This window comes from Triticum urartu, chromosome 5 (assembly GCF_003073215.2).
Source record: "Triticum urartu cultivar G1812 chromosome 5, Tu2.1, whole genome shotgun sequence".
Lineage (NCBI taxonomy): Eukaryota > Viridiplantae > Streptophyta > Magnoliopsida > Poales > Poaceae > Triticum > Triticum urartu.
In genome coordinates, this window is record NC_053026.1 from 640,545,212 (window position 1) to 640,572,985 (window position 27,774).

General features: G+C 45.0%; 3 protein-coding genes and 2 pseudogenes across 4 annotated transcripts; 4 read left to right on the forward strand and 1 right to left on the reverse strand.

Moving 5' to 3' along the window:
* The first annotated feature begins 6,483 nt into the window (after nucleotides 1–6,483).
* LOC125511501 (silicon efflux transporter LSI2) lies at nucleotides 6,484–9,122 on the forward strand. Its single transcript, XM_048676886.1, has 2 exons — nucleotides 6,484–7,783; nucleotides 8,406–9,122. The coding sequence occupies exons 1-2, from the start codon at nucleotides 6,628–6,630 to the stop codon at nucleotides 8,672–8,674; spliced, it is 1,425 nt and encodes a 474-aa protein (XP_048532843.1). The 5' UTR covers nucleotides 6,484–6,627; the 3' UTR covers nucleotides 8,675–9,122.
* Nucleotides 9,123–11,322: 2,200 nt separating this feature from the next.
* On the reverse strand, nucleotides 11,323–16,906 carry LOC125507599 (annotated as a pseudogene).
* A 70-nt stretch (nucleotides 16,907–16,976) lies between these two features.
* On the forward strand, nucleotides 16,977–21,788 carry LOC125511502 (SKP1-like protein 21). 2 transcript variants are annotated; one of them, XM_048676887.1, is made up of 10 exons: nucleotides 16,977–17,110; nucleotides 18,113–18,259; nucleotides 18,343–18,567; nucleotides 18,883–19,074; nucleotides 19,161–19,271; nucleotides 19,401–19,476; nucleotides 20,254–20,351; nucleotides 20,436–20,596; nucleotides 21,028–21,149; nucleotides 21,375–21,788. In XM_048676887.1, the coding sequence occupies exons 2-10, from the start codon at nucleotides 18,224–18,226 to the stop codon at nucleotides 21,389–21,391; spliced, it is 1,038 nt and encodes a 345-aa protein (XP_048532844.1). In that variant the 5' UTR covers nucleotides 16,977–17,110; nucleotides 18,113–18,223; the 3' UTR covers nucleotides 21,392–21,788. The 2 variants fall into 2 exon arrangements, with proteins under 2 accessions (XP_048532844.1, XP_048532845.1); XM_048676888.1 differs by having other exon boundaries at nucleotides 21,028–21,122.
* A 435-nt stretch (nucleotides 21,789–22,223) lies between these two features.
* On the forward strand, nucleotides 22,224–23,429 carry LOC125511503 (annotated as a pseudogene).
* Nucleotides 23,430–23,664: 235 nt separating this feature from the next.
* LOC125507600 (protein FAR1-RELATED SEQUENCE 5-like) lies at nucleotides 23,665–26,557 on the forward strand. Its single transcript, XM_048672134.1, has 5 exons — nucleotides 23,665–23,771; nucleotides 23,911–23,980; nucleotides 24,058–24,145; nucleotides 24,243–25,969; nucleotides 26,047–26,557. The coding sequence occupies exons 3-5, from the start codon at nucleotides 24,062–24,064 to the stop codon at nucleotides 26,555–26,557; spliced, it is 2,322 nt and encodes a 773-aa protein (XP_048528091.1). The 5' UTR covers nucleotides 23,665–23,771; nucleotides 23,911–23,980; nucleotides 24,058–24,061.
* The last annotated feature ends 1,217 nt before the right edge of the window (nucleotides 26,558–27,774 follow it).

A 27,774-nucleotide genomic window follows, 5' to 3' on the forward strand; every position in this document is an offset into this window, starting at 1 on the left:
GCATACCACCATTCTTAGCTGATCGATCGAGCATGTACATTTCCTAACTCCTTCCTTGTGCTAATTACCAACTGAATACATGCTATTTTCCATATTAGGGGCCCCGGCCCACTAAAATCTACTCCCTCCGCCCCATAATATAAGACCTTTTTTGGCACTGGTCTTATATTATGGGGCGGAGGGAGTAGATCAGCCCGATAAAATCATGAAATCTCATAGGCTCAGTTTGACTTGAATGATATTTGTCGGAGTTGTGTCGAATATTGTGTACAAGTTAGGTTACAGTTGGACTTGTAGTTGTATTGTGTTTAGATAGGATATGGAGTTGTGTCCTAGTAAGACACTTGTATCCTAGGCCTCTCATATATAGCGGGGGTAGACACACGATGTAACCTATGCCAACATAATAGCACAGGCACGCAAGGGGGAGCCGGCGGCGTGTGCCGACGCCCGGGTGGCCGGTGTGCGGTATTGTGACGGTGTCACGGGGAGGAACGCCCGTAGTCAAGCCCCGGGGATGTAGCCATGATGGTGAACCTCGTTAACAAATCTCGGTGTCGTGCTCGTGTGATTGCTTGATCCTTAGAAGATTGACAGTATGGCCTTGGATTTATTTAACAAGTGGTATCATGAGCTAGGTTGTTCGAAGGTGATGGATTGTCGATTTAGAGGCGGGTTTGGTGTTTTGATCGGTATCGTGGTGAGCACGGTTGAGATCGATGGGAAGACGTCAAAGCGATGAGCAATCACGGGGAGTAGCGGAAATCGGATGGGCATGCAAGCAGTCGAGACGTGCGGCGGTTGATCGGGTGGATCGATCGGGCGAGCGTCAGGCGGCGTACGCGAGTTGCGGCAGCAGCGACGCGACCCAGGTGCACGTGCCAGAGGTGTCCCAAGGCCCTTGATTGCTGAGGAGCCGTGCAAGTTCGATGCATACGGTGCGAGCTAGGAGTTCATACGAGATTTGTTTGGAAAACAAAACCGGACCGAGTCCAGGGAGAACACGTGTCTCTGCGAGGAGTGTACCTGTGGTGCAGTATAAAAACAGCAGCAGGCAGCCTCGTGACGAGACAAGGAGGCAGGCCAAATCTAGCGGAAAGTTCCGTATAGTGATACACGTACATCAGGAAAGTTGAGAATTGGCAGGAAAGCAATTGCTAGCATCGGGAATTGAGCCAGGAGCTGCTTCACGTGAAGACTAGAAGATTTTTTGTTCTTTGGTTGGGATTTGCTATTAGTGCATGAGGGTGTATCACGTCAGGTTTTGCTTGTGTACTTGGGCATCACATGAGGAAAGCTTGGATAATTTTTCGCAAGGTCAGCCGTACAAAGAACTGTGGCGCCATCGGGTACCAGGTTTGAGGTGGAGAAGTTCAACGAAACTGAAAACCTCGGGTTATGACAGACAAGGATGAAAGATTTGTTGGCACAGGAGATGCTTGAAGGCGTTGCGGGGTGTCATGTCAGCTAAGATGGAATTATCATGTAATGGATGGAAATTCGTGGAAGACGGTATGAGAGCCTCGAGTGTGTTGTACAGTCGAACGAGATCGGCTGGGTCGGATTAGACAGTCTGACGGATCGACGTGAGTCGATTGATACAGAAGACGGTGGTGGGATCGGCGACGACGACATAGGAGCGTGATGCTGATGGTGACCGACTTTTGGGCGTGGAAACTCGTGACGCAGGCCCGAGGGCTTGTGTGACTTCGACAAGACTATGGCGCGGGATTGATTCAAGGTGGTGTTTACACTGAGCTTGAAGTCGATGAGGTGCAAGGGTGGACTGATCATCTACCATGGAGTCATGTTGAAGGTGGAGCTGGATTGAGGGGCTACGGCGTAAGTCGACGGGGTCGAAGCCTATTCAGCAGGTGGGAAAAGCGAGTGACATGCAGTTTGGACTGGAGCCCAGTGGTCCGATGAAAGCATGAAACTCGTCATCGGTCGGTGATGATCGGTGGTACTCTGCAGTGGGGGTTGAGTGGTGTGGGTTCGCGACCCTTGAGACTCAACCCGGACAGCGGAGGCTCGACGCGGTAATAGCGGCGAGGCGTGCGGTGCGCACGAGGCATGGAGACGGGCCAGGGCTCTGGTGGTCATACATGTGGTGAGACAACTGCGAATTTGACTCGGGGTGACTACAAGCAATGGTGAAATTCCTTCAAGTTTCAGACAGGCGGTCAAGAAAGGAGCAGTGACGTTGAGTTCAGGTAACTCTTATGTGTGACACCCAATATGTGAGTTGTTCACTTTCACGCAGGTCAGTGACCGGTGTGTGATAGCGTTGGGCTGATACTCTGGAAGTTGAGAGCACAGACTAGAGTAAAGAGGAACTCAATTTTGCTCGAGCATTGGCTGTGGTCATGAAAAGAAGGGACTACAAGTTGCAGGTGGAGTCATATGAAGTCTTTGGAGTAGCAGCGATGCTCACGGGATAAACTCAAGTCCAATGTACATGGAAGTTTGACGCATGGACGAATTCAAGGTGGTGGAGAATATTCGCCAAGGTGGAGTTTGTCGGAGTTGTGTCGAATATTGTGTACAAGTTAGGTTACAGTTGGACTTGTAGTTGTATTGTGTTTAGATAGGATATGGAGTCGTGTCCTAGTAAGACACTTGTATCCTAGGCCTCTCATATATAGCGGGGGTAGACACACGATGTAACCTATGCCAACATAATAGCACAGGCACGCAAGGGGGAGCCGGCGGCGTGTGCCGACGCCCGGGTGGCCGGTGTGCGGTATTGTGACGGTGTCACGGGGAGGAACGCCCGTAGTCAAGCCCCAGGGATGTAGCCATGATGGTGAACCTCGTTAACAAATCTTGGTGTCGTGCTCGTGTGATTGCTTGGTTCTTAGAAGATTGACAGTATAGCCTTGGATTTATTTAACAATATTATGTGTATAAAGTTTGACCCCACATTACAAGTGGACGAGGAAAACACCATTTATAAATATATATGTGCTCCAATCCTTATAACACGAGGAAAGAAGCAAGAGCGCACACCCACCCACCCATCTGACTCACCCAACCAGACATGCCTCGCGTAAATCAAGCTCGAGCTAGTGGTACACACGCTACCTGTCAGAAGAGTCATTTGTTTGCTAGTGTAAATCTCTAGGTATATGTGTCAATATATGCTTTAACTTGTTGATGAAACTTTTCTCATGAAAGGATACATAAGGAGAGCTTACGTAGAGGAAGGAGGAGCGAAAGGACTTCCCAACCCAACACGCATGGTTCATATGCAAAAATGTTCGATGCCTAGATGTAACTGTGATATGCTATTGTACTCATCATGTTACTATATTGGAATTAAGCTTAATAAAAGGTGTTTAATATCCTAACAACTAGTTTATCTGTCCCAAAATAAGTGTCGCTGAACGGATGGAGTACTACTTTGAATACACAATCGAGGAGGACAAATCAGATCATGCGTTTGAGTAATTAACTATCCACTTGCGGTAATTAGTAGCCGCCTTAAGAACTACTACTAAATGTAGATATTTCATGCATGTCGATCGTTAGCTAGATAGTGGGCTGGGAGATCCATTCCACTTGGCGTGCTGCTTGCAGGGCAACATGCATGCACGTATGCCGTGTGGTGTGTGATATTTCCGGTTCCAGCAAGTTGAGCCAGCTTTTGCTCTTAATTGGCAATTTGGTGATTAGTTTCCCTAATTTATATGCTCACTACCTAGACCACTTGGGAAGCAGTGGAGTTAATCAATCGATTAAATAATTAAACAGTGGTTGCACTTTTTAACCTCATATTGCACTTAGCTAGAGTATAGTGGATCTTCATACATATGTTCAACCACTTTTTATTAACGGATATGACTAGTGATCGAGCTTTGCAAAAGCACCACGTACTTAGTTAAGGAACTCGTCGAAAAGGGGAGCTTATTTAAGAAATTAGTACCAAACAAAAGCATGCCACAAACAAATTAAAAGATCCAGCATGAGATTTAGGTTTCTTTTGTTGTCTTGGCCGCCCCGTGGAAGTGTAACCGTGCATGCTCACACTTTCCAGAGATCTTTCCAATTTCTTGGTACACCATAAATATGAAAGTAATAATAAATCTTGGTCTAAACTCCCTCCTTCTAGATGTTTATGTCACACCAAAGTAAAAAAAAAAACTTCTATAGCAAGGGAGGACGGATCTTGATGCAAAGCTGAATGGCCTAGATAGAAGGATGAGCTAAAAAAACACTCTGGTCAGTTAAGCCTGCCCCTTTCGTTCAAAAAGGCGATAAAAACCCTAGAGTTTGACATGTGGAAGAGATGTGACATTTGGTGGAGTAGTATATATTCTTTTGTGCCATCCATGGTTGCTTGCATCATGGCAGCACACACTTGGATCGTGCCGTACACATATATGCCACGCCCCATCACGAAATGTTCCACGATGGATGCCAGACCGACACATCATCCTATTTAATCATATCGCGTTAGCTCTCTCGTGCGTCTATTGCTGGCCAGCGCCAATCGCGTGGGAGTACCGGCTGCACCCCCTTCTAATCAATCGCGCGGTTAACTTAATTATACTAGTTAAAAGATTATCAACATGTTGATGAAAGGTTGAAGCTGACACTTGCCTAAAGTGCATATAATGAAAGAGAGCAGTCGTCTGGAGCCTGATTAACATCTGTACTTTAGCTAGCAGCTAGCTCTGAAAGTGGCAGTGTGAGTTGATTAGTCGTACTTCCTTCATTTCAAATTACTCAAAGTTCTAGTTTTTCTCTAAGTTAAGCTTTTATTATGTTTGATCAAGTTTGCAGAAAAATATGCTAATATCGGCAATATTAAATTAGTTTCATTAGGTTTTTCGCAATCTCAATATATTTTCATACTATACATATTCAATGTTGTCGATATTAGCATATTTTTATACACACCTGGTCAAAATTAAGGGCATCTTTGATTCACAGGATTTTAAAAAGTGAAAGAAGTCATAGGATCACACGATGTCATGCCCTTTTGAATCTTAGATGATTTTGGCTTGTTTCTAGGAAAATGTTCAAAAGTCATAGGATAACACGATGTCGCGCCCTTTCGAATAATAAAAATTCTTAGGGATTCCAAATGTTCAAAATTTGTTGGAAAAACCCTTCAACTCAAAGAGGCCTTGAACAGTAGAACTTAAGACAACCCAAATGATAAGTGTCACACGTGTGGCACGAAGCACTCTGGGTATAAAAAACGTTCTGAGTTGCCATGTGTTCATGCTATACATGTGGCACTTATCAGGGCCCTAAGACAAAGCTAGAAGCAGTTCCAAGTATAATCGATTTACAACAAAGGAGTAATATACACGGGGCTGAACTGCTCCATCTGTCAGCTGGTTTAGCTTGAGGCTCCAACGATGGCCTAACTAGGCAGCTAATCAGCGCCAGCGCACGATTAGCACCGACGAGCACGCGCTAACCACTGGTGCCTGACCGTGAGTCGTTAATCCCCCCGTCCTAATCGTGCCAGACCAGCCGGAAAATCATCATGCAGTAACTAATATACTAGTGGTATATATGTGGTTTTGTGGAGAGGAGATGGATTAGGGTTTTGTCGATCAGCCTTTTTGACGATGCGAGCAAAGTGCACTACCTTGACACCTTTTGGAACGGAAGCACACACTCCATATACAGATATACTGTTTGGAGATGATCGAGCGTCGGCAGCTCCGTGGGGAGTGAAGGCTCAGGCGGCCTAACTTTGCCCAATGTCAAGGGTTGATCTATCTGACAACACCCTTTTTGACGGAAATGATCCGCGATATTTGATAGACTTTTAGCCAAATCATTTCGAGGATTGCTTAGTTTATCACTAGGATGCATCTGAGTGCCTGCATCTTTACCGCGTTTCTAAATAAGTGACCTAGCTATGAACAACTGCACACAATGAGGATGCATTTGGATGTTCGATGAGTAATGAGCATCGTGATGCTTTATTGGGTCGCCGCGGCGCCCCTACTACCTCGGTGGCGGGCGGCGACAAGCAAGCCAGAGGGAAATGGCATGATCAAGAGGACCGGGTGAAGGGGGTGCCCGCGAGGAGAAAAGAGAGGGAGGGGCGCCGATGAGACCACATCGACAACAAATAGGTTTGGAGAATGTTTTTTTTTTGTGTGTGTGGGGGGTACCCTAATTAAGCCTATGATGCGCCGTACGTACATAGTGCTGTCCAAGTGCATACATACACATTGGTTGGTGATACGTACGTTGTCCAAGTTCATATGTATGTATTTTCTTACACCTAGCCAGGAGTAGTAGATAGTTTTGGGCCAATAATATCTCAGTGCATACGTACATTGGGCGGTGACGGCGTGAGCGGCGCCTTTAGTTTACATTACCCTTTTGATCTCACGCCATTTGACTCTTAGCCCCTTGGGCCCTTGCACCCTACCCTGCTAGCGACAGTGGAGTGCCGCTCCAACCTTCCATGCCATCACCACCCCGCCAAGCCCTACATATACCCCCGATCCACGAGCGTCCTCCTCAGTACAACCCAGCCCAGCCACCACACCGGTGCATGCACACTGCCTTCGAGGTGCAGCGCCACTAACCAAGCAGAGCACTAACCAGCCACCTTAACTAGATAGCTCCATCTCCCAACACCGGCGGCCAGCCATGGCGCTCGCGTCTCTCCCCAAGGTGGTGCTCGGCTCCATCGCCTTCGCCGTCTTCTGGATGATGGCGGTGTTCCCGTCGGTGCCCTTCCTGCCCATCGGCCGCACGGCGGGCTCGCTGCTCTCGGCCGTGCTCATGATCGTCTTCCACGTGATCAGCCCCGACGACGCCTACGCCTCCATCGACCTCCCCATCCTCGGCCTGCTCTTCTCCACCATGGTCGTCGGTGGCTACCTCAAGAACGCCGGCATGTTCAAGCACCTCGGTACGCTCCTCGCCTGGAAGAGCCAGGGCGGCCGCGACCTGCTCTGCCGCGTCTGCGTCGTCACCGCGCTGGCCTCGGCGCTCTTCACCAACGACACCTGCTGCGTCGTGCTCACCGAGTTCGTGCTCGAGCTCGCCGCCGAGCGGAACCTCCCGGCCAAGCCCTTCCTCCTGGCCCTCGCCTCCAGCGCCAACATCGGCTCCAGCGCCACCCCCATCGGCAACCCGCAGAACCTGGTCATCGCCTTCAACAGCAAGATCTCCTTCCCCAGGTTCCTCATCGGCATCCTGCCGGCCATGCTCGCCGGCATGGCCGTCAACATGGTCATGCTGCTCTGCATGTACTGGAAGGACCTCGAGGGCGTGGCCCCCGACGCGGCCGGCAAGCAGATGTCGGTCGTCGAGGAGGGCGGCCGCTCGCCGTCCGTGGCGTCGCTCAAGAGCCCGCACCCGTTCAACGGCACCACGGCCGACGACGGCAACGAGTCGATGATGGAGGAGAACATCTCGACCAAGCACCCGTGGTTCATGCAGTGCACGGAGCACCGACGCAAGCTGTTCCTCAAGAGCTTCGCCTACATCGTGACGCTGGGCATGGTGGTGGCCTACATGGCTGGGCTCAACATGTCGTGGACGGCCATCACCACCGCCATCGCGCTGGTCGTCGTCGACTTCCGGGACGCCGAGCCGTGCCTCGTCAAGGTCTCCTACTCGCTGCTCGTCTTCTTCTCCGGCATGTTCATCACGGTGAGCGGGTTCAACAAGACGGGGCTGCCGGGCGCCATCTGGAACTTCATGGCGCCCTACTCCAAGGTGGACAGCGCCGGCGGCATCTCCGTGCTCTCCGTCATCATCCTCCTCCTCTCCAACCTCGCCTCCAACGTACCAACAGGTATACATATGCATGCATGGATTTTGTACAACAAATATGTACAGAAAAAATAATATATTCTAGGAGTTTAAAACACACATACATGGACCCACACACCTGGCTAGCTAATTTGTCACACTTAGAAGGGTGACACTGTGACAGGACAAAGCACTCAAAGTAATAGAAAATATATTGATCTAAAAAGAGTTATGGAAAATATCAATTTCTGCATATAATAATAACCCAAACTAATGAAAGTAGTAATTAAATTATGTTGGTGCGGCTGCAGTTAGCACACGCAGGCATGCATGATGCATGGATTTTCTTTTGAATACAACAAGCAAATTTTAAAGTATGAAACGGACCAAATTGCTATCTAGTCATCACACACTCAGTCAGTAGACTCTAGCTAGCTTAAATAGTTAATTTGGTGTTACTTGTGATAAGTGACCAGTGGCCAGCATCAAAAGACCCACAAATTTAGTAATTCTACGAAGAATATTTTTATCTTCATTTACTTAAATACTCTAACTATCACTAGTACTAATCTTATAGAGTTGCAAATTAATGTAGGGGGGCACTGCCCCCCTCCCAAAAAGCTCCGGCGGTGTAAGTGACGGTCATGTGTTTTTGGTATGTGCAGTGCTGCTGATGGGGAACGAGGTGGCGACCGCAGCGGCCCTGATCTCGCCGGCAGCGGTGACGCGGTCGTGGCTGCTGCTGGCGTGGGTGAGCACGGTGGCAGGGAATCTCTCGCTGCTGGGGTCGGCGGCGAACCTGATCGTGTGTGAGCAGGCGCGTCGGGCGCCGCGTAACGCCTACGAGCTCACCTTCTGGAACCACCTCATCTTTGGCGTGCCCTCCACCCTCATCGTCACCGCCGTCGGCATCCCCCTCATCGGAAAGATGTAGCCACCCTACCCATCTACCAACATCGCCCTCGCCACCGCCGACGATCCAACTATATGCAATATACACTTTCCTTATACATACCAGCAGCCTGTACATACGTACGTGCATACACAAGCGTATATACAGGCACTTTGTACGTACGTACGTATAGGTCATAGCCTCCGCTTTCGTATGTGTGTTAATTGCCGTGTGCGTTGTTGATTAATTAATATATGTATGTATGGTGAGAAGAGAGGGAGGGAGATGATTATCACGCGCGGTGCGCTAATTAATTAAGCAGTGCACTGTGGACTGTATCGGTGATCTGCATGGATTAATGAATTTGCTTCATCAGATCAGAGAACACATATGTATATATGCAAGTGCAACACATGTGGTTGCATGCATTATGCATATATATGCCAAGATGTAAGGGAATTTAAGTAATGTTATCTTGTCATCTTGTGTATGTATGTGGCAGGTGGTGCTTGAGGAAAAAAGAAACGAAATCTCCTGTTGGTTTCTCTCCTAATTAATCACTATATAATACTCCCTTCGTCCCAAAATAAGTGTCTCAACTTTAGTACAACTTTATAAAATAAGTGTCTCAACTTTAGTATAAAGGTGAGGCACTTATTTTGGGATGGAGGAAATACAACCATAAATATATCATAAGCTTGTTTGTTACTAGTACTAAAATGTAGTAAAGTGTTGTTAGGCAGCTGTTGGGGACTCCCAGAGACAGGGAATCAGGTCCTCTGTCTCTTGTTATAAGAATGGTGACAAGCAAGCAAGCGTCTCTTTCCAAATGGCAAATCTCACTGGCTTTAGTTTTGTAGCATAAAAGGCAACCATAGTATCTAACACCTGTTCTACTGGAATAGTATACTAACAATAAATTAACCTCACACCCTTTGTCTTACTACTACCAAGACAGCAGCCCACCCAACAGAATAGACACTCATGTCCTACTTGTAAACAAAAGCAAATAGCATCAAGGATTTTGCTTCAAGTGATTAACTGTTGAAGCCACCTAGAAAACTAAGTTCAGAACAGAGGGGCGGTGAGTCTAGACAAGTCTCATTTATGGTTCAAATATCCTATCGATTATGTGCACGGCATTAGAAGTCGATTATATTCAAGCTAACCAGAGCAATTATATATGAGCGGAATGACATGTTTACGCAAAAGTGTTGACGATGGCCAGTTGGAGTTAACGATTATCTACCCTCCAATAGATAGATACCTTTTAAGAGAGCATTTCCCCTTTGTAAGAGAAAGAACGGTCGCGAGATTTTAAACCTTGAACCCCCACACCTTCAGGTTAAGAACAACACAGAAGAATCTTCAAATAGAAGTATAGTTTGTTCAGACCCTCAAATTTATGAGCTGGAACTTGATGTCTAGTAATGTAGAATATTTAGCGCAAGCCTATACAGTAGGTGACAAACAAATCTTGTAAGATTGAGTCTTAAGTATATATATGCTTTCAGTGTCGACACTTGATATTCAGAAGTCTTATCTTTGCCCCCATTATGCATTTCAAAAGAGAAGGTGCGGAATACACGAGGAAAATACCTGATAGGTATATTCTCCTCATTGGCAAGGAAAAAGGGTCAACAAAAGCTACACTTAATTAACGGCCTCTCTCCGCAGGAAATGGCCAACCAATCCCAAGATAGTTTCTGCTATATAACTTCATATCTTGCTAACCACCCCTCTTCTATAATTCACAGGGTGATGCGAGCCTCGCCTGCTCCAATGCCCATCTGACAACACATTTTTAAAATTGGTGGAATACTTTTAAGGATGATGCAACCTTCAATGGACTTCCTGTGCATCTGACAACACATTCTCCACTTCATAAATATAAATATCTACATCATAGTTTAAAATTGAAATGACATTTCAAGAGTGATGCACGCAGGCATGCCACTACGATACCAGCGTTGCGCATCCGACAACACATTTTTTGCTACTGTATAAATATCTGCAATATAACAATATTTTCTAAGAATGACGCTGGGAACTCACCTGCCAACAACCACCACCGCACATGCCAACTGCACCACCATATAACTATTGCTGAGGCAGGCGCCAATTGGGCATATGCAAATGCAGGCTTGGAGAGTCTCCCCATTCCCCAGCGACCATGGCCACGCATGACCTGCACAAGTGTCACCGCGATAACCAAATTAACTCATAATGTGGTAAGATACGATATCTTTACGCATCACTTGGAAATGTAGAAAGTATCAACGAAGGACTCCTGAAGTTGTTGCGTCGCAGTCCTAATAGTCGATACATTACGCAGTTACCTGAATGACAGTTCAGACGAATATCATTTTACAGGATGGAAATATATATTTTCACTGTATTCAAGGGATTTTACAGGACACATCCTGTATTTATTGTTTCTATACTGTCTAGATGACAAACAATTAAAAGAGAGAGTATGATTATTAGTTCGATTTTGATATATCTACTAATCTTCACACTTGAGGTTGACCTTTTCAACCTAGTACTTTCAGTAAGGCGCCATCTTGGTGTTGAACTCTTTTCAGCTAGCTGACATCATGGTACAGGGCAAATAATAAGACATCAGAAGGGTTAGAATCCATAAATTGATTTTAAGGAGAAAAACAAAAGAATTTAAAAAATATCAGAAAAGATCTAAGGTAAATCATAAGATAAAAAGTGAAATGCACTTTTGTACAACATTGTGACACTGGAATTGTGTTTTCTGAATAAAGACTAAAGAGGGATCGATGTATAACTTTGCGATCCAGATATATTTACTTGAAGGATTTACAGGTTATACACTTAAAAATGACTGGCTACAAGAATATTTCCTACACTTGAGGCATCTAAGTAGAGCCCGGCTGCTGCAGCCTGACATCAAGTATTGCATACAGTGACCAGAGCAAAGCTATACGCAAGATGGCTGAATGTATGCATATTGTCAGCAACTTTTCACTAGTCATGTTTGCACGCCTCCATGTGTGACCTGCCGAAGAGCAGAAGATTAGTTACTGTTGCAACAGAGGGTTGAAGGAAAGAACATCAAGTAATCCCATGTCTAGCAAACTTACAAATTAAAACAGGGGTCATGAGCACCACAAAGTTGTACAACCATATCAATCCTGCTCTGAGGCAACCAACACCCTTTGGTAGTGCCAAATCCAAGTCACCATATACAGTTTTATGGGTTGCCACCTGACAGAAAACAGTTGATATGATGAGTATCGAGAAGAAACATACCTAGCACTAAGAAACTTTACTATCTCTACACAACACGATCTTCATAGGATGAATACAAATCTGTTTTGTTTTCTTTCAGGGGGCAGGGGACTGATTGGAGGAAAGAATGGCATGAGCATCCTACTTGAACAATGTGTTAATAGCACAAGCTTTATTTCATACAATGGCTTAACTCTTAACATTGTCAACTGTTAGCCAATCATTCCTAGCCAGACACATTGATCCTGTGCCAAATTATCATGCTGACAAGAAGGCAGAAGTTCGATGAAATTATCAGGCAGTCATTGAAGGGTCTCAACAAAAACACATACATAAGAGGAAATGAGCTCACCATCTGAGTAAAAATAAAAGTACATGCTACAACAGGTCCAGGACATCTGATAAGGTAGCAGTTGTCAGAATGAACAAACAGTACAGCCTGGTTCACTATGCTCATCTGAAGGAACAAAGCAGCTCTAATTTCTTCATCGGAGCCCATCAGCGATCTACCTCAGAATTTATACTGCCCATGTACTAAAACATCAGTTAACAAATTCAACACCAAAATAACGTACATAAACTGGAAGAAAGAGAGCTCACTGAAAAGAAGTCTGGAAGTGTTGCAGCCCTGAAAAAAATGGCTGTACTCAGAATTATGTAGCTACCAGAAGCAACACCGCTTGCAATGATTTTCTTAACTCTCTATCTATCTGGTGAATTACTCAGTTCCACCCTTTCAAATAATATTGCAAAGGATGTACCTGCAAGTAAAAAGGACAACGGCAATTGAACACTGAAATGAAGATACAAATAATACACTCCCACCAATCCATAATGCAAGAATTTTTAGCATTTTCAACTTTAACCGAAATGTAGATCCAACTAAGATCACAATGAACTTTTTCTCATGTTGTTCCTATTTTACTCATTCATTTCATTAAGAATTGAGCCTGTAATTCAGGAAATTATGATATTTGGGAGGAAAGAAAGAAAGTTGTAGAAATAACTGAAGGGTAGTATTGGCATTGTACATACACCCTTAGTTATTTTGCCCAAGTCTAAAAGGACCTATATTCTGGATCAGGAGTATGACGTAGAGTAAAGGTTGTGGACGTATTGCAGTTGAAACTTACAATAGCTAAAAGTGGCAATCACCAAAGCCAGGAAACTTGGCAAGTTAAAGTTCCACAAGAGTAAAATGACATGGATACCAACCTTCAATAAAATTAATGAACATAGTTAGCATTGCACAATACAGTCAATTATAAAAAACTATTAACACAAACATACTGTCATAATTGTACTCACAAGATGCACAGTTGATGACACAGTGTAGATCTGCAACAAAAGCAACATATTGCAAGTGATCAGCCATCTATCATGATTTAGACACTAAATACCATGTCAGCAACCAAACCCTTAAATGCATTTGAGTGATTTACCGTGTAACCCCTCATAATTTGACACATCTCCCTACTGATTTGCACAGCTGATGAAATAGGTAACAGGACAGGCTGAGTCAAAACAAGATCAGATTCACTTTTGGTGTAATCACTGGCCTCAGCTACTGAAATTCCAATATTGCTTTCACCTATGGCATCATGATCAAGAAATTCATACCCAACCATTGCGCAATGCCATCCGAAATCTCTTAGCCTTCTCACTATATCACTGTTATCGTCTGCACTAATAAATCAAGATAGCAAAATGGTAAGACTGGAGCCTTTGTGCCTTCTGTAAATCAAAGCCTTAATGTTATTAAAAATGTATGCTGTAACTGTCTTGAGAGCATAGAAGTACTACTCAAACTGTCAACATAAACAGAAAATTCTTCCAAAGATTTCCTTTGGAGGGGGTGGGGAGAAGTGTGAAAACTGGACACCGCTCCAAATAAGAACAGACCTGGAAAGAGATCGGAAATCCCATTGATGTTTAAGTGAACTTATCTGTTATTACGAGCTAAATCAAACACCGAGTGGGCAGGTAACACATTGATGCCTACTTTTCCAAGCTTTCCACATACTTGCTTTGTAGTCAAAACAATGGCCTTTCTGAGGAGAGAAAATGAACTGTTTGCTGAATTGCTATGTATTACAGGAAATGACAATAGCTGAAACAAGACAGCTGAATGGCTGAATAACCTGTGGGGATTCTTATATCCAAACCCAAATCGATAAGGCTATCAATGGAATCTGCACTATCACTTCTAAGGTCATCTCTGAAAGATAGAAGACCAATGTACTCCCAGCATGAGCCTACCTGGATGAAAATAATAGAAATTAAATGACACATGCAATAAATTTGGGCATTGTAGAATGCTAATGTAAAATTAAGTTGCACACCTGGTGTCCTACAGCTATGGCTTGATACCCATCAAGAGCAAAATTATCCATCACCATGCTTCTTGTCTGTTTGACTGCTTTGCCAGCCACATTGATGATCCACCTATAGCATGAAAACAAAAGATGACCAAGGAATGAGCCTGTACTAACACAACATGTGCAAATTTGCAAATGCGTGCATGGTGATGGCACTGGGGCTTGTTTGCTCCTCTCTATGTGGTTTTGACATTATGACTTGCCTTCGATGGATCACCTTTGAATACGCAGCACTTGGGTCCATTGCTATCAATGTATGTAGTTAGGAACATCAACTTCAGTGCAACAAAGAAGCGGGAATGGTGTTCTAAGACCTCAATACCAGTTCTTGCCTACATTATGTGATCATGTTTGTTAAGTTTACCAAACATTAATACATATAGGCGTTAAAAGACAACATAGTGAGAGAAAAGGAACCTGTTCTGGATCATCCAAGCGGCTCAGAATAGCTGCATCAATTGGCTCTATATATATAGAATTCATGTTGAGATCTTGATGCTCGTGCAGCTAATATAATAGCTTGATCTTTGTCAACACCGTCAGCAAACAACTCAATCTTGTCCCGGAACAAATATGGCTTATTAAACATTAAAGTACCAATCAGGTTGAAGAGCATCACATCCGTACTGGCCAGATCTTCAAGTGCAACTGTTCCTCGGCTAGCAATTCCCAGAAAACAAAGCCTTAGAGATCCCAATGCTAATGCCAGGTAGAGGACAATGGGCATTGCCATTGGAATCCCACCAATCAATGGCATAAAGTGGCAATTGTGCAGCATGTACTCAAGGTTGTGTTTACGGAAGAGCAATATTAAGACTAGCTCAGCAACGGTGCCAGCAAGTATAAGAGAAAAAACAGAAGCACCCAGTAACCATGATTCCCTCTTTAAGTTGCCCTGGCCGAGCATAACGGTGTGGGTAGAGTCGCAGTGTGCATCTAGGGATACCACTGCCAGTCGCAATAACAACAGCAGTCCCTTGGCCACATGACACCGTCCAAGCATAATATATGAGGAAGCCATGCACACAGTCAACAGATCTTTTAGCCCAGCAAGTCAGCATGTCAATTTTGTGAAACCAGAGGACACGAGCATTGGCAGGGACAATATCCCCAACCTTGAGAAATATGATATCCCCAGGGACGAAATTATCTGCGTGCACATCTATCCGACTCCCGTCTCTCAGCACCTTGGCCCTTGGTGCGTATGCTTTGGCCTCCAGAGGCGCCTTAGCATACTCTACAACAAGCTTTGCAGCAAAGCATGCTACCAAGGTTGTAGCTAGTAAGAAGATGACGGCGGTCAGCACGTAAGATCTCTGAGCAGCTGATGTGATGGTGAGAGACACGACTGTAGTTAGTACAGTAACCCATGGCATGGAATTAAGTATGACGCAGAGCATGGCCTTGTACTCAGGGAGGACATGATGCCATCCCCAGAGTGAGAAGATTGTCATCAGGAATTCTCGAAACATGCTTCCGTCCTGCAGGAGCAATAGATTTGACCTTATGAAGCTGCATTTGTTCATAAACCTGTAGAGGGTATGACACTCTACATGAGCTAGCTAACAAATTCAATTATTTCCAAATTAGATACAAATTGGGTATGCTAAACTAGCTACCGATTGTAATGCTTTTTTGTATCTCTCATCCAGAACAACTACTAGGGAACCATTGCTTTGATCAGAATGGGTGGCGAGAGGTGAGCTTGGTACTGCTGACGAAGAGCAACTCCCTGGGATCTTCGGAAGAGAAAGACGATACCTACAAGTTAGCATATTGAGTTGGACCAATATTCTTGCGAGCCATCAGAGGACGTAGTACAATAGAGCGATAGGTTGACGAACGAACATTCAGTGCGTTCTTCGATCAATATTTAACAACGTGACACTGACTTGTAAAGCAGCACAGCAGAAAGGCAATTGTACATAAACACAGATAGCACAAGTGGTGAGATTGGCCCTCAAACTCGGAACATCAAGGCGTGCAATCTAACAATCATAGATGACGTGTTGATCACCCTAGCTATGCTGGGAGCGACACGGCACCTGAACTGAAGATGAGGGGGCTACAACTAGAAGCAATCATCACAGTTGAGAGGAACAAAGGGTGATAATGCAACTCCGAAGACTGAAAGTAGAGGTCAGGCCAACAAATCTAATCGCAATTCTGAGCCAACATACTTATTAGCGTTCGTCTAGTCCATGGACCAAAGGATTGGCAAATCACTGCTGAATTGGTGGCGTACTGAACTGAATCATCCTTTATCAGTTATTAGTTAATTGGCGATGAAGGGAGGAAGAAAGGCAGAGTACGTAGTTACTGGTTAGAGGCGAGGAGAGAGCGCGGGGCCTCACCTTGACGTGGTGGGAGCAGACGACGACGTTGGGCCCGTGGAGGCGGAGCCGGCGCGCCGCCTCGTGGGCGGTGAGCCCGGCCCTCTCCCCCGTGACCGGCCGCCGCAGCACCTCCGCCGTCGCCATCCCCGCCGGCCCAGTGGGTCAGCGGAGCAAGAGGCAGGCCCAGGCGAGCGAGGGAGCGTGGCGGGCCGGATGGGCGAGGCAGATGGATAAGGGAGTGAGAGCACTCCCGTGTCGCTTCGGCTTCCTCGGCTCGCCATTTTGCGTCCCATTCCCTTCCCCCGGACCGAGCCGAACCAAACCAAACCAAACCAAACCGCAGGCAGGCAGGCGCACGCCCACCAACCAAATAACACCACACGCCTCCTTCCCACCCCACCCCGCCCCCCTCGCCGCCGCCACTCGCCACCGCCGCCGCAGCGGCCCTCGCTCCCTCCCTCCTCGCCGCCTCCCCGCCTCCCCGCTCGCTCCGCCCCCCAAAGGTACGCCCGCCCCGCGCCCGCCGCCGGCAACCAGTCTAATCCTCCCCGCGTTCGCGTCCCCGCCCCCGCGCCTGCGCCGCCGGGGCCTACTGGCTAGGGTTTTGGGCGGCGGCCCCGCGGGGTTTCTGGGACTGGCGGCCCTCGCAATCCCCCTAGGGCCCGCCGCGCCCTCCGCGGCGCTTTCTCTGCAGCTAGGGTTTAACCCCCATTTCCGGGCGCGGTTGCGTTTCGCGCGCCGTCTAGGGTTCGGCCCTCGTTTCCCATCCGTTTAGGGTTCCAGGGTCCGCGCGCCTGGGCTCGCAAGGCCTAACGGCCGCCTCAGGGACGAATTTCTGTTGGTTTGATTAGGAGTGTTTTTTCCCCATACGACTGTTTCCCATTGCTGGATGCCGGATTCAATTGGAGTCAATTCCTTCCCATTGACGTCTGTAAAATCGAATAAGGTGCATAGATTGGTTTTCCCAATCTGTCCATCACCACAGAGTCCAGACAATACTTCACTGAAACCATTAAACTGATTGCTATCTCTGCTGTGTACTTCACCAAATCATATATCTGTTGCTTATTGCCATTGAGTCTTTGAAGTCATCATATCAGAGTAAGGCGCGCATACTAGATTTCCCAAATATGTCCGCCAGTGCTCTTTGGGTCCATGTAATACTCCTCTTACAACGGTAGTTAAACTGAGGCTGTGGCTACAGATGAGTTTGTCATGTTTGACATGCCACTCAGCTGTTGAATGTGTGTGTGTAATCCATTTCGTTGGAATTGTATGCTTCTATAGTTATGTTGCGCAGAACCGATGCCGTGAGCCCAGCAGTACAATTTCAGGGACAGCAGCTTGTTTCTTTCCTTGTGGCAATTTTTATTATGCACCACCTTGTGAAATCTCTCTTCAGATATGGTTATCACTTGCTTTTGCATAATCCAAAGAAAATAAATTAACTTCATTGCCTGTTCAGAAGAGTAAATAAGGGATACCTGAATTTTGTATTTGCACAGTTATTTGCTGGCCATTGGAGTACTCGGTGGAGGAATACCTAAAAAGGAGTTACTTGTAAATTTTCTGCTGCATCCAATTCCTCCCATATATTTTTTCTGGCATCGGCAAGAATGTCAGAAAGTGAGTTATCAGTAATAAAACCAGAGGTATGACCCATGCATTTATAAGTTTGGAATTCGTTTGCCTTGCAGGAAAAATACTCACTACTAATTTTATTATCAACTTGCAGTCATTGAAGACTTATATTTGGCTTCAGTGCTTTGATGGATCCATACAGCAAGTGGAGGAAGAGGTTGCCATGTTCTGCCCTATGATATGTCGAGAAATTGTCAAAAATGGCACAGGATCATCCAAAAATCATGCTATTGCTCTCCCAGAAAGAGTTAATCCATCAAGTTTGAGTTTGATTCTTGACTATTGTCGGTTTCATCAAGTCCCAGGGCGCTCCAACAAGGTACCATATGTTGCAACTTCCTGGTCTCCATTTTATTTATTTTACCGCTTTCCCTTTTTTTTTTGCATCTTTGACCCATGGACATCGTGTAAGTTTAGATTGCTATATACTGTTTTTGTTTCCTTATTATTCATATGATCTTATGGAATTACTCTCTGACCATAAGGATGATTTTCTGAATGTTTCAACTATTTTTCTTGGGAAAAAGGTTCACCAACTTGGATGTTGTATTCTGTTAAGCTTGTACATTTTATCATAGTTGACAAGCTTACCTCTGTTCCAGTTATCTTATTAGGCTTTTCGTTTATTGCGCAGGAGCGGAAGTCATTTGATGAGAAGTTTGTTAGGATAGACACCGAAAAACTTTGTGAGCTGACATCTGCAGCTGACAGTCTTCAATTAAAGCCATTGGTTGATCTTACTAGTCGAGCACTTGCTCGAATCATTGAAGGGAAGACACCTGAGGAAATCCGTGATATTTTTCATTTACCAGATGACTTAACGGAGGCATGTAAACTTTTCTTTTTGAGGATCAGCAGGAGTTTTCTTTATTAATTTGAGACAGCACTTACTGTGAGCTTACATGCATGCAGGAAGAAAAATTGGAGCCACTGAAAAATATAAACGATGATCCCAGGATTCGCTTATTGAATCGATTGTATGCAAAGAAACGGAAAGAACTACAGGAGCGCCAGAAACTAAAGGTAATTTTGATAGATTTCACCTGTTTTGCATGCTTTGATATGTTATGTCCTGTGCAATGATGTTTATCTCTTTCATCTAGTTGTCTTGCTCATGTTTGAATTTTACACGTTATGTTGGGTTTGTTTCAGGATATTCAGGTACAGCAAGAGCAAAAGGATGAGCGATCTTTGGACGAGTTACTTTGTTTTATAAATGGGGATGGAGGTATGTAACTGGACCGAGTTATATTGGCTATATGTTGTTCTATATAGTAATCGTAAATTGCAAACAAAAGTTGTTGTCCTGAACCAATGCATATGCCTTGGCAATATTTCAAGGATCAAGTTATTACTGTAGTGAATGCATATGCCCATAATTCCCTGCAAGTTAGTAGTAATTGATCATTTGATCGGTCAGCTTTTCATGAGCTCCCATATTTCAGTAACTCGTTTCTCCACTGGGTGCACCTTACGGATTTTATGTCTGACTGGAATAATGATTGGAATTGGCTTTTGAAAATGGTTAGTGTAGAGTGAATTGTTCCAAAATGTGGTGTGGATACCTTGGTACTGCAAAGCTTTAGATTATCTGTGTGATTAGCTGCCCAGTAGGAACAGTAATGAATATATTCTTGTTAATGGGACAATGCGGGAGTATTGTGATGATTCTAAGAATAGTCAGCTGCAGGACCAATCTAATTTACGATGGCACATCTATTAGGCACTTCTGATTTGTCAACTAATGTTAAGTACTCCCTCCGTCTGAAAATACTAGTTCAAAATACGTAAACTTTTATCCATTTCTCCGACAAGTATTTCCGGACAGGGGAGTATTTTGTTGCTCCCTTGTGATTTTCTTCTGTTATAAGATCGACCTATTGGCTGAGCTTGGTTACCATTTCAAGTTAAACCAATACCTACAATGCAAACATGCAGCATGGAAACATTCTCCATCAGTCGTTCCTCATAACTGCATGTAACCAGCTATCCACTTGACTGACAGGTTCTGGAGGTGGGAAAGCTGGTAAGAATAAGAAAAGGAACAAGAGAAGGAAGGATCCTAAGAACCTCCCAAAGGCTGACCCTGAACATTTAAACAAGGTTATATTTTGTAACCCTAATTTTTCAGTGTATGCTATGTGAATAATATTTTATTTCTTACATCTTTCTATCTGTTGAGTTCAGGAGGAAGGCGCCTGTGCGGTTCCATGCAATGCGGGTGCTGTTAATAATATTTCTAGAGCTCCTTGCCCAAGTTCAGATGTGCAAGATGATAATGAGTACCCCTTTGAAGATGGTGATCTTGATGATGGACTTGATCCTGCAATGCAGGAAGAGCTTGATAGGTAAGGAAACTATCTCTCTCATTTGTACATCTATTCAGGCCCTTAGCTTAGTTTCTGATTTTTTTACTATGTTGACACATTTTTTTCCCGATGGGTGAGAAGTGTTATGGGGCGCTTATTTTGTGCATCTACTATTGTGTTGCTCAGTTACAAATAGATGCCATTTTCCTGAAATAATGAACCACTGTTTGTGCTCACTAGCTCTTCAATAGAAGTTGCTGTGTTTGGAATTCAGAACTGAGGATATATCAAATGGTTCAGCTGTAATATGGAGCAAGCTAAATGTTTGCTAGTACTTGGGCTCACTGCTGTTTATATTTGATTATTCTATTATTATGTGTACTGAAAATGCTATAACGAATTTACTGCTCATATTCCTGTACCAAAGCCCTCATGCGAATTAATGACATGCTTCATTTCTGAACAAACAGGGAAGTTGAAGATTTCGCTAGGAGGCTGAACTCTGTTTGGCCTGAAAGAATGCATTTGGGTCAAGAAAGAAGAATTGAGTCACAGCTGATTGGTGGTAATGGTTCTCTGCAGAGATTTTCTGGTAATTTTTTCCATATAGAATAGTTGAAACGGTAGTGAGTAAAGAATTTAGCCCACTCTACTGAATGTAGTTTTGGAAGAACAGAAGGTTTGTACATACTAAAGGACAGTGTTTGGTTAGTCCAACGTAAAGTAGGAATTACCTCATTCTTGCACCAGCTCATTCCATAACCGGGTCAAGTGATTTGAGTTTTATTGATCCTACTGTATTTGTATGTGCCCGCAGGGTTCAATCACAGGTGAATGCCGTGCGACAGGATGAGCAAGCTGAAGCCTAGGAAATTTGTGCACATACAGCTTCGAAGAGAGGTAGAGACCGAAGTGAGCAGCTGCTGCAGAAAAGGCCTTGAAACTCGGAACCGAGCTTGCAGACAATGTGCATCTGTTTCCCTTTGCCATTTTTGGCGCAGGGTCCGGCTCGTCAAAGTTGGGATGAAGCATAGCAAGGTTTTAGATAGATCAAGGGGGAAAATTTTCCGGTCCGGTCGTGTTATTTCTTGGATAGCGTTTGTTCATTCTGGGTCGACTCTGTTTTTTCCCTCGTCGCAATTTTCCTGGACAGAGCAGAGTGTGCAACTGTAAGAAATGATGAAGTCGTCACTGCTGTGAAAGAAATTCCGTTGGTTGGTACTTATGCAAAGTCTGCTTGGTTGCTTCCTCCTGATGGTACCAAAAATGTGTGTGCGTGTGTGTTGCTGACGTTGAAATACAGGAAAATCATGCGTCGCTGCAACACCTGTCTAACTTCAACTAACTTCTGTTGCAACAACGGAATGGGCAACGTGACGGCCGCCATAGTATTATTATTATCAATATGTCTAATTCACATCTGATGTTTTTAAGGATGTCATATCTAAGCTCTCATAAATAAGGAATTATGGTATCTCCAGCCCATCAGGGTTCAAATCCCGATGATTCCGGCGATGCACATTCAGTGCGAGGAGACGTACCCGTCGGTGACTTAGTAAATCTCAAGATAATATGCCGGTTCAGTTTTTCGGAGGTGCTCATAGGGGTAGGGTGTGTGTGTGCGTTCATAGGATGACTGTATACGCGTGTATATGAGCGCTTGTGTCTGTATTGATGTTCAAAAAAAATGTCGCTTGTGATTTTGCTAGCATTTTCATGTCCTTCTGACAACTTGCACCTTCACCATGCACAAATGGTTCAGACATTTAAACATAGGCGGCTTTGGTCAGCAAGAGGATGCACCTCCGACGATGATGGCGAGCCGCATATGCATGCACGGACAAGCTCGCCTCCCGCTGACGGCAGCCAGCCACAGCATCCTCCCCCCCTCTTCTGGTGTGCCCTATAAAAGCAGGGCAGCAAGAAGAGGTACAGCAGCGACAGCGGCAACAAGGAACAGTTCAAGAGAAGATGGCTTCTTCTTCCTCGTCGGTGCTGCTGGTTGCGGCGGTGTTGGCCGCGGTCGTGTGCGGCGCACACGGCATCGCCAAGGTTCCCCCGGGCCCCAACATCACGGCATCGCCTGCGAGCTACGGCAACAAGTGGCTGGACGCCAAGACCACGTGGTACGGCAAGCCGACGGGCGCCGGGCCCAAGGACAACGGCGGCGCCTGCGGGTACAAGGAGGTGGACAAGGCCCCCTTCCACGGCATGACCTCCTGCGGCAACATCCCCATCTTCAAGGACGGCCGCGGCTGCGGGTCCTGCTTCGAGCTCAAGTGCACCAAGCCCGAGGCCTGCTCCGGCGAGCCCACCATGGTGACCATCACCGACAAGAACGAGGAGCCCATCGCCCCCTACCACTTCGACCTCTCCGGCCACGCCTTCGGCTCCATGGCAAAGAAGGGCGAGGAGCAGAAGCTGCGCGACGCCGGCGAGGTGGAGATCAAGTTCCGGCGCGTCAAGTGCAAGTACCCGGCGGGCACCAAGGTGAACTTCCACGTGGAGAAGTCCTCCAACGAAAATACCTGGCACTGGTGATCAAGTTCCTCCAAGGCGACGGCGACGTGGTGGGCGTGGACATCAAGCAGAAGGGCGAGGACAAGTGGACCGAGCTCAACGAGTCGTGGGGAGCCGTGTGGAGGATCGACACCCCCCACAAGCTCATCGGCCCCTTCTCCGTCCGCTACACCACCGAGGGCGGCACCAAGACCGTCGTCGACGACGTCATCCCCAAGGGCTGGAAGCCCGACACCTCCTACGAGGCCAAGGGCGCGTACTGAAGATGATGATGATGATGATGATGAGACTCCTTCCGGCGGCCAGGCCAGCTTAATTAATTAACTTCTTTTCGCTCGAAAAGAAGAATAAACCAGCCGCACATATATTATACATATGATGCGATGAGAGCATGAGTATATATACTTATTCATTCATTTACGGCAGCATATCTCGTGAATCCGAGCTATTTGTGTGTCCGTGTATCCCTTTTCTTTTCACCCCCACGATCTTAATCGTACGAATTATCAGAGTTTGCGGTAATTTTACACTTACACGTCCGCCCTCCGACTAAAAGCAGCAACTTAATTTTGCAACAATACCCCAACTTCTGTATGCGTCGTGCGCCGCCGCCGCCGCCGAACTGCACATACGTCTGATCTGGATCGACTTGATCCTGACGTGCACCGGCACCCACCCGGCCGCCCCCATGCAGGTAGCATCCTAATCCTTTACGTGCTCCTCTACTCCCATGTTAACACTTAACACAAACCAGATAAGCACCAACAAGTGCCCCATGCTTGTACTTCCCCGATCTGATCCATCTCATGTATAACTGAAATATTCTGCTGCAGCGGCGACTAGACACGGACAAGTAGCAAGTACCCCTTGCAATCAGAGACACGTGGGCATCAAAACTTTGAGGTAAAACAACCGACAAATTCAATCCTTGTGTATACATAGTGTATTTTGCAAGGCTAATTGTGTAGCTACATGTGCAGAAGTATGGATCCAATCAATAACATTCAAATGCATATGAGCCCCGGGGGATTTAGTACGCCCAAAAAGAACACAACCATACCTCTCTTTGTAAGTCAGTTTGCACTAACTGAAACTATGCATGCATTTGCCAAAAAAATACTGAACACATGAAATTACTTATTTCCGTTTATTCTTGACATTGCAGTCTTCTTCTTTTACGCCTGAATGTGATGAGCATTTGAAGCCTAAAGTGGGTATGACATTTGAAGGACTCGAGGCCGTGGAGAAGTTCTACAAGGCATATGCACATCAATCAGGTTTTGGCGTTCGTATCGGACAGCAGAAAAAGATTGAGAATAAGGTGGTCCGGACTAAGCGTTTCATGTGTAGTAGAGAAGGATTCAAGTCAAAAGATATTAAGGAGATTAATGACCCCTTGAGGAAAAGACGTAAGCAGACAGACACGCGATGCGGTTGTGATGCTCATATATTTGTTAGACTTTGTGGGGAGAACACCTACAAGATAGACTCATGGATTGAGCATCATGTTCATGGTCTTGTATCACCTGATAAGCGTCATTTGATCAGATCCAATCGTAGAGTTAGTGAGAGGGCAAAGAATACTTTATACACATGTCATAAGGCAAGCATTGGAACCTCCCAGGCATACAGGCTCCTGCAAGTTAGCGAGGGTGGAATTCCGAATGCTGGGTGCACAAAGAGGGACTTGCAAAATTACTATCGCGGACTCAGGTATAAAATCAGAGACGCAGATGCTCAAATGTTTGTGGCCCAATTAGCTAGAAAGCAGGAAGTGAATTCAGCATTTTTCTATGATTTTGAGGTGAATGATGAGGGGAACCTGGTGCGTGTGTTCTGGGCGGATGCCACAAGCAGGAAGAACTATAGTCACTTTGGTGATGTGATATCCTTCGATTCTACATACACCACTAATCAGTACAACATGATATTTGCACCATTTACAGGGGTTAATCATCACTTACAAAGTGTCTTTTTTGGTGCTGGATTCTTATCAAATGAGAAGGATGAGTCATACATTTGGTTATTTCAGACCTTCCTAAAAGCAATGGGAGGGGTAGCACCTAGACTCATCATAACTGATGAAGCTGCTAGCATCAAGAATGGTATTGACAAAGTTCTTCCAGCCACTATGCATAGGTTATGCATGTGGCATATAATGGAAAAGGTGCCTGGAAAAGTTGGACCTTTGATTAGGGAAGATTCTGAATTTTGGCCGAGGTTGAACTCATGTGTTTGGGGTTCAGAAACTGCAAGTGAGTTTGAGTCACAATGGAATTCCATCATTACAGATTTTGGGTTGGAGGATAACGAGTGGTTAGCTAAGAGGTTTACCATTAGAGATACATGGATACCAGCCTACTTTATGGATATATCTCTTGCGGGCTTGCTCCGAACCACTTCAAGGTCAGAAAGTGCAAATTCTTTTTTCAACCGTTTCATTCATCGTAGGCTTGCTTTTGTTGAGTTCTGGCTTAGGTTCGACACAGCTTTAGAATGCCAACGTGAGGAAGAATTAATGGCAGACAACAGAAGCATGCATACCACCCCACAACTATTTACGCCATGGACAATGGAGAAACAAGGTAGTGAGGTATTCACATATGAGGTATTCGAGAAATTTCAGCTACAAGTTATTGCTGCTAGAGATCATTGTTGTGTTCAGGGTATTACACAAGGTGTGGGGTTAAAAACGGTGACCCTGAGAGGTCGATCTGGTAAGGTTAGGGAGGTCTCCTATGACACTACAACCATGATAGCAAATTGTCCGTGCAAGTTATTTGAGTCAATCGGTATTCCATGTCGACATATTATCCAAGTGTTGAGGATTGAGAACCAAAATGAACTTCCCAACTATTACATTATGAAAAGATGGCAGAAACGGTGCAAGAGGTAAAAAATGCATGCCAATCAATTTCTTATTCTAATTTCAAAATCATAGGACCAACAATATCTTATTTCCTTTGCAGGGAGAATGTTTATGATGAACAGGGGAACCTACTAGAAGAAAAGCCCACAGATTCACTAGATGCAGCCACGAGAAAGAAGATTTCGACTGTACGTGATAAGATGGAAGAGTTGATTCAAAAGGCAAAGCACTCAAATGAAGGCATGGACTTCTTAACATCAAGTGTGTTGAGCATTGAGGCGCCTTTAGACCAAATGGTCCCTGCAGCCACACAGAACACTAGGCAAGACAAATATGAGGCTTTTATTGGTTGTAATATTCCTACAGAAGTTGATATACATCCACCAACTGATGTTCGTACCGTGGGGAGATGCAAAAGAATAAAGAGTGGAAAGGAGATCAATGAGGGTGATAGGAAAAGGAAGGACAAAGAAGCGAAGTTAAAGGTTGCACGCTTGTGCAAGACATGCAAGCAAATGGTGTTTCATGATAGTCGCAATTGTCCAAGCAAAACTATTCAAGGGAAAAGGAGCTTGATTGCGGAAGATGTGCAACCAAATGGTGCTTCCTGATATGAAAAATTGTCCAAGAAAATAATGATTTAATCTATGTTATATTATTTGCAATTTGATATACTGAAGTCATATAATGGATCAGAATTTGTGTTATATCCAATTAAAGTTTAGTTGATTTCTGACAAGTTTTGATGCTTGTCAAATTGTTACAGAATATTGAACATATGTATCCAGTTAATGTTTTTCTACCAAGTGAAGCATGATGACATTTCTGGTTTCTATGTAACTTGAGAGGCTGTATAGTGGCAGTACATGCATTTTTATTGCCCCTTCATATCCGTTAGATGGTTAAATATGAAGCTGAAGTTCAGGATTTCAAATGTTGACCATGCTTGCTGTTGCACCAATATTTTTCCTCAGACTAGCATCGTACAAGGACAAACAATGCAGTTTTGTCAATTTATTTGATCAACCAAGACCTAGGGCAAATGTTCAATAAACTTTTCATAGTGTCGCATCGCTTATATGTTTGATCTCAAAACTGAACAAACACATCGCAAGCCACTTCTCATAGTTCAGAAGCTTTACTGAACAGTATTTGCTTCAACCACGATAACTCAGAAAGTTTCAACACATAATGGATCTAGTCACTTCATGGGAACCTCTCATACTGACTTTTTGCTTATGGCATTGATCTCAAAACCGGACAATGCTGTTGCAGACCACTTCCTTTAAGTCAAAAGGTTACTGATCACTACATGTTTTGACCACATGAAGTCATCAATTTTTTCAATGCATAACTGAACTAGTCACAGAATTATTTCACAGTAGCAGCGAAGGGTTTTTTTTTTTCAAATGCCAGGCAAACTGACAGGAATTTCACTAATATGACCATGTGAGCAAGAATTGCACTAGTACAATCTGTTACTACAGCCTACAGCTTCAGGATATAAGCAAACTGACTCCATATAGGATACAAGCACTGCACTAGTACATCTTCGGCAGCCTACATCTCTACAGGCTACAGGCTATATAAGCAAAGCAATTAAGCATGGCATGCCATTAAGCATCGCACTAATACATCTGCTACAGTCAACAAACAGCTTCCTACAGACGTCATGCTACAACATCGGGACTGTCGTGGTTGTAGGAGGCTATCTAGGGGGTGTTGGCGCCGCATTTGGGACGAGTTGTCACCGTCGCGGAACCATCAATTCGCCATGGCTTCGTCGTTGAGACGGCCGCCGGATCTCCGTTGCTGTCGCTGGTCGCTG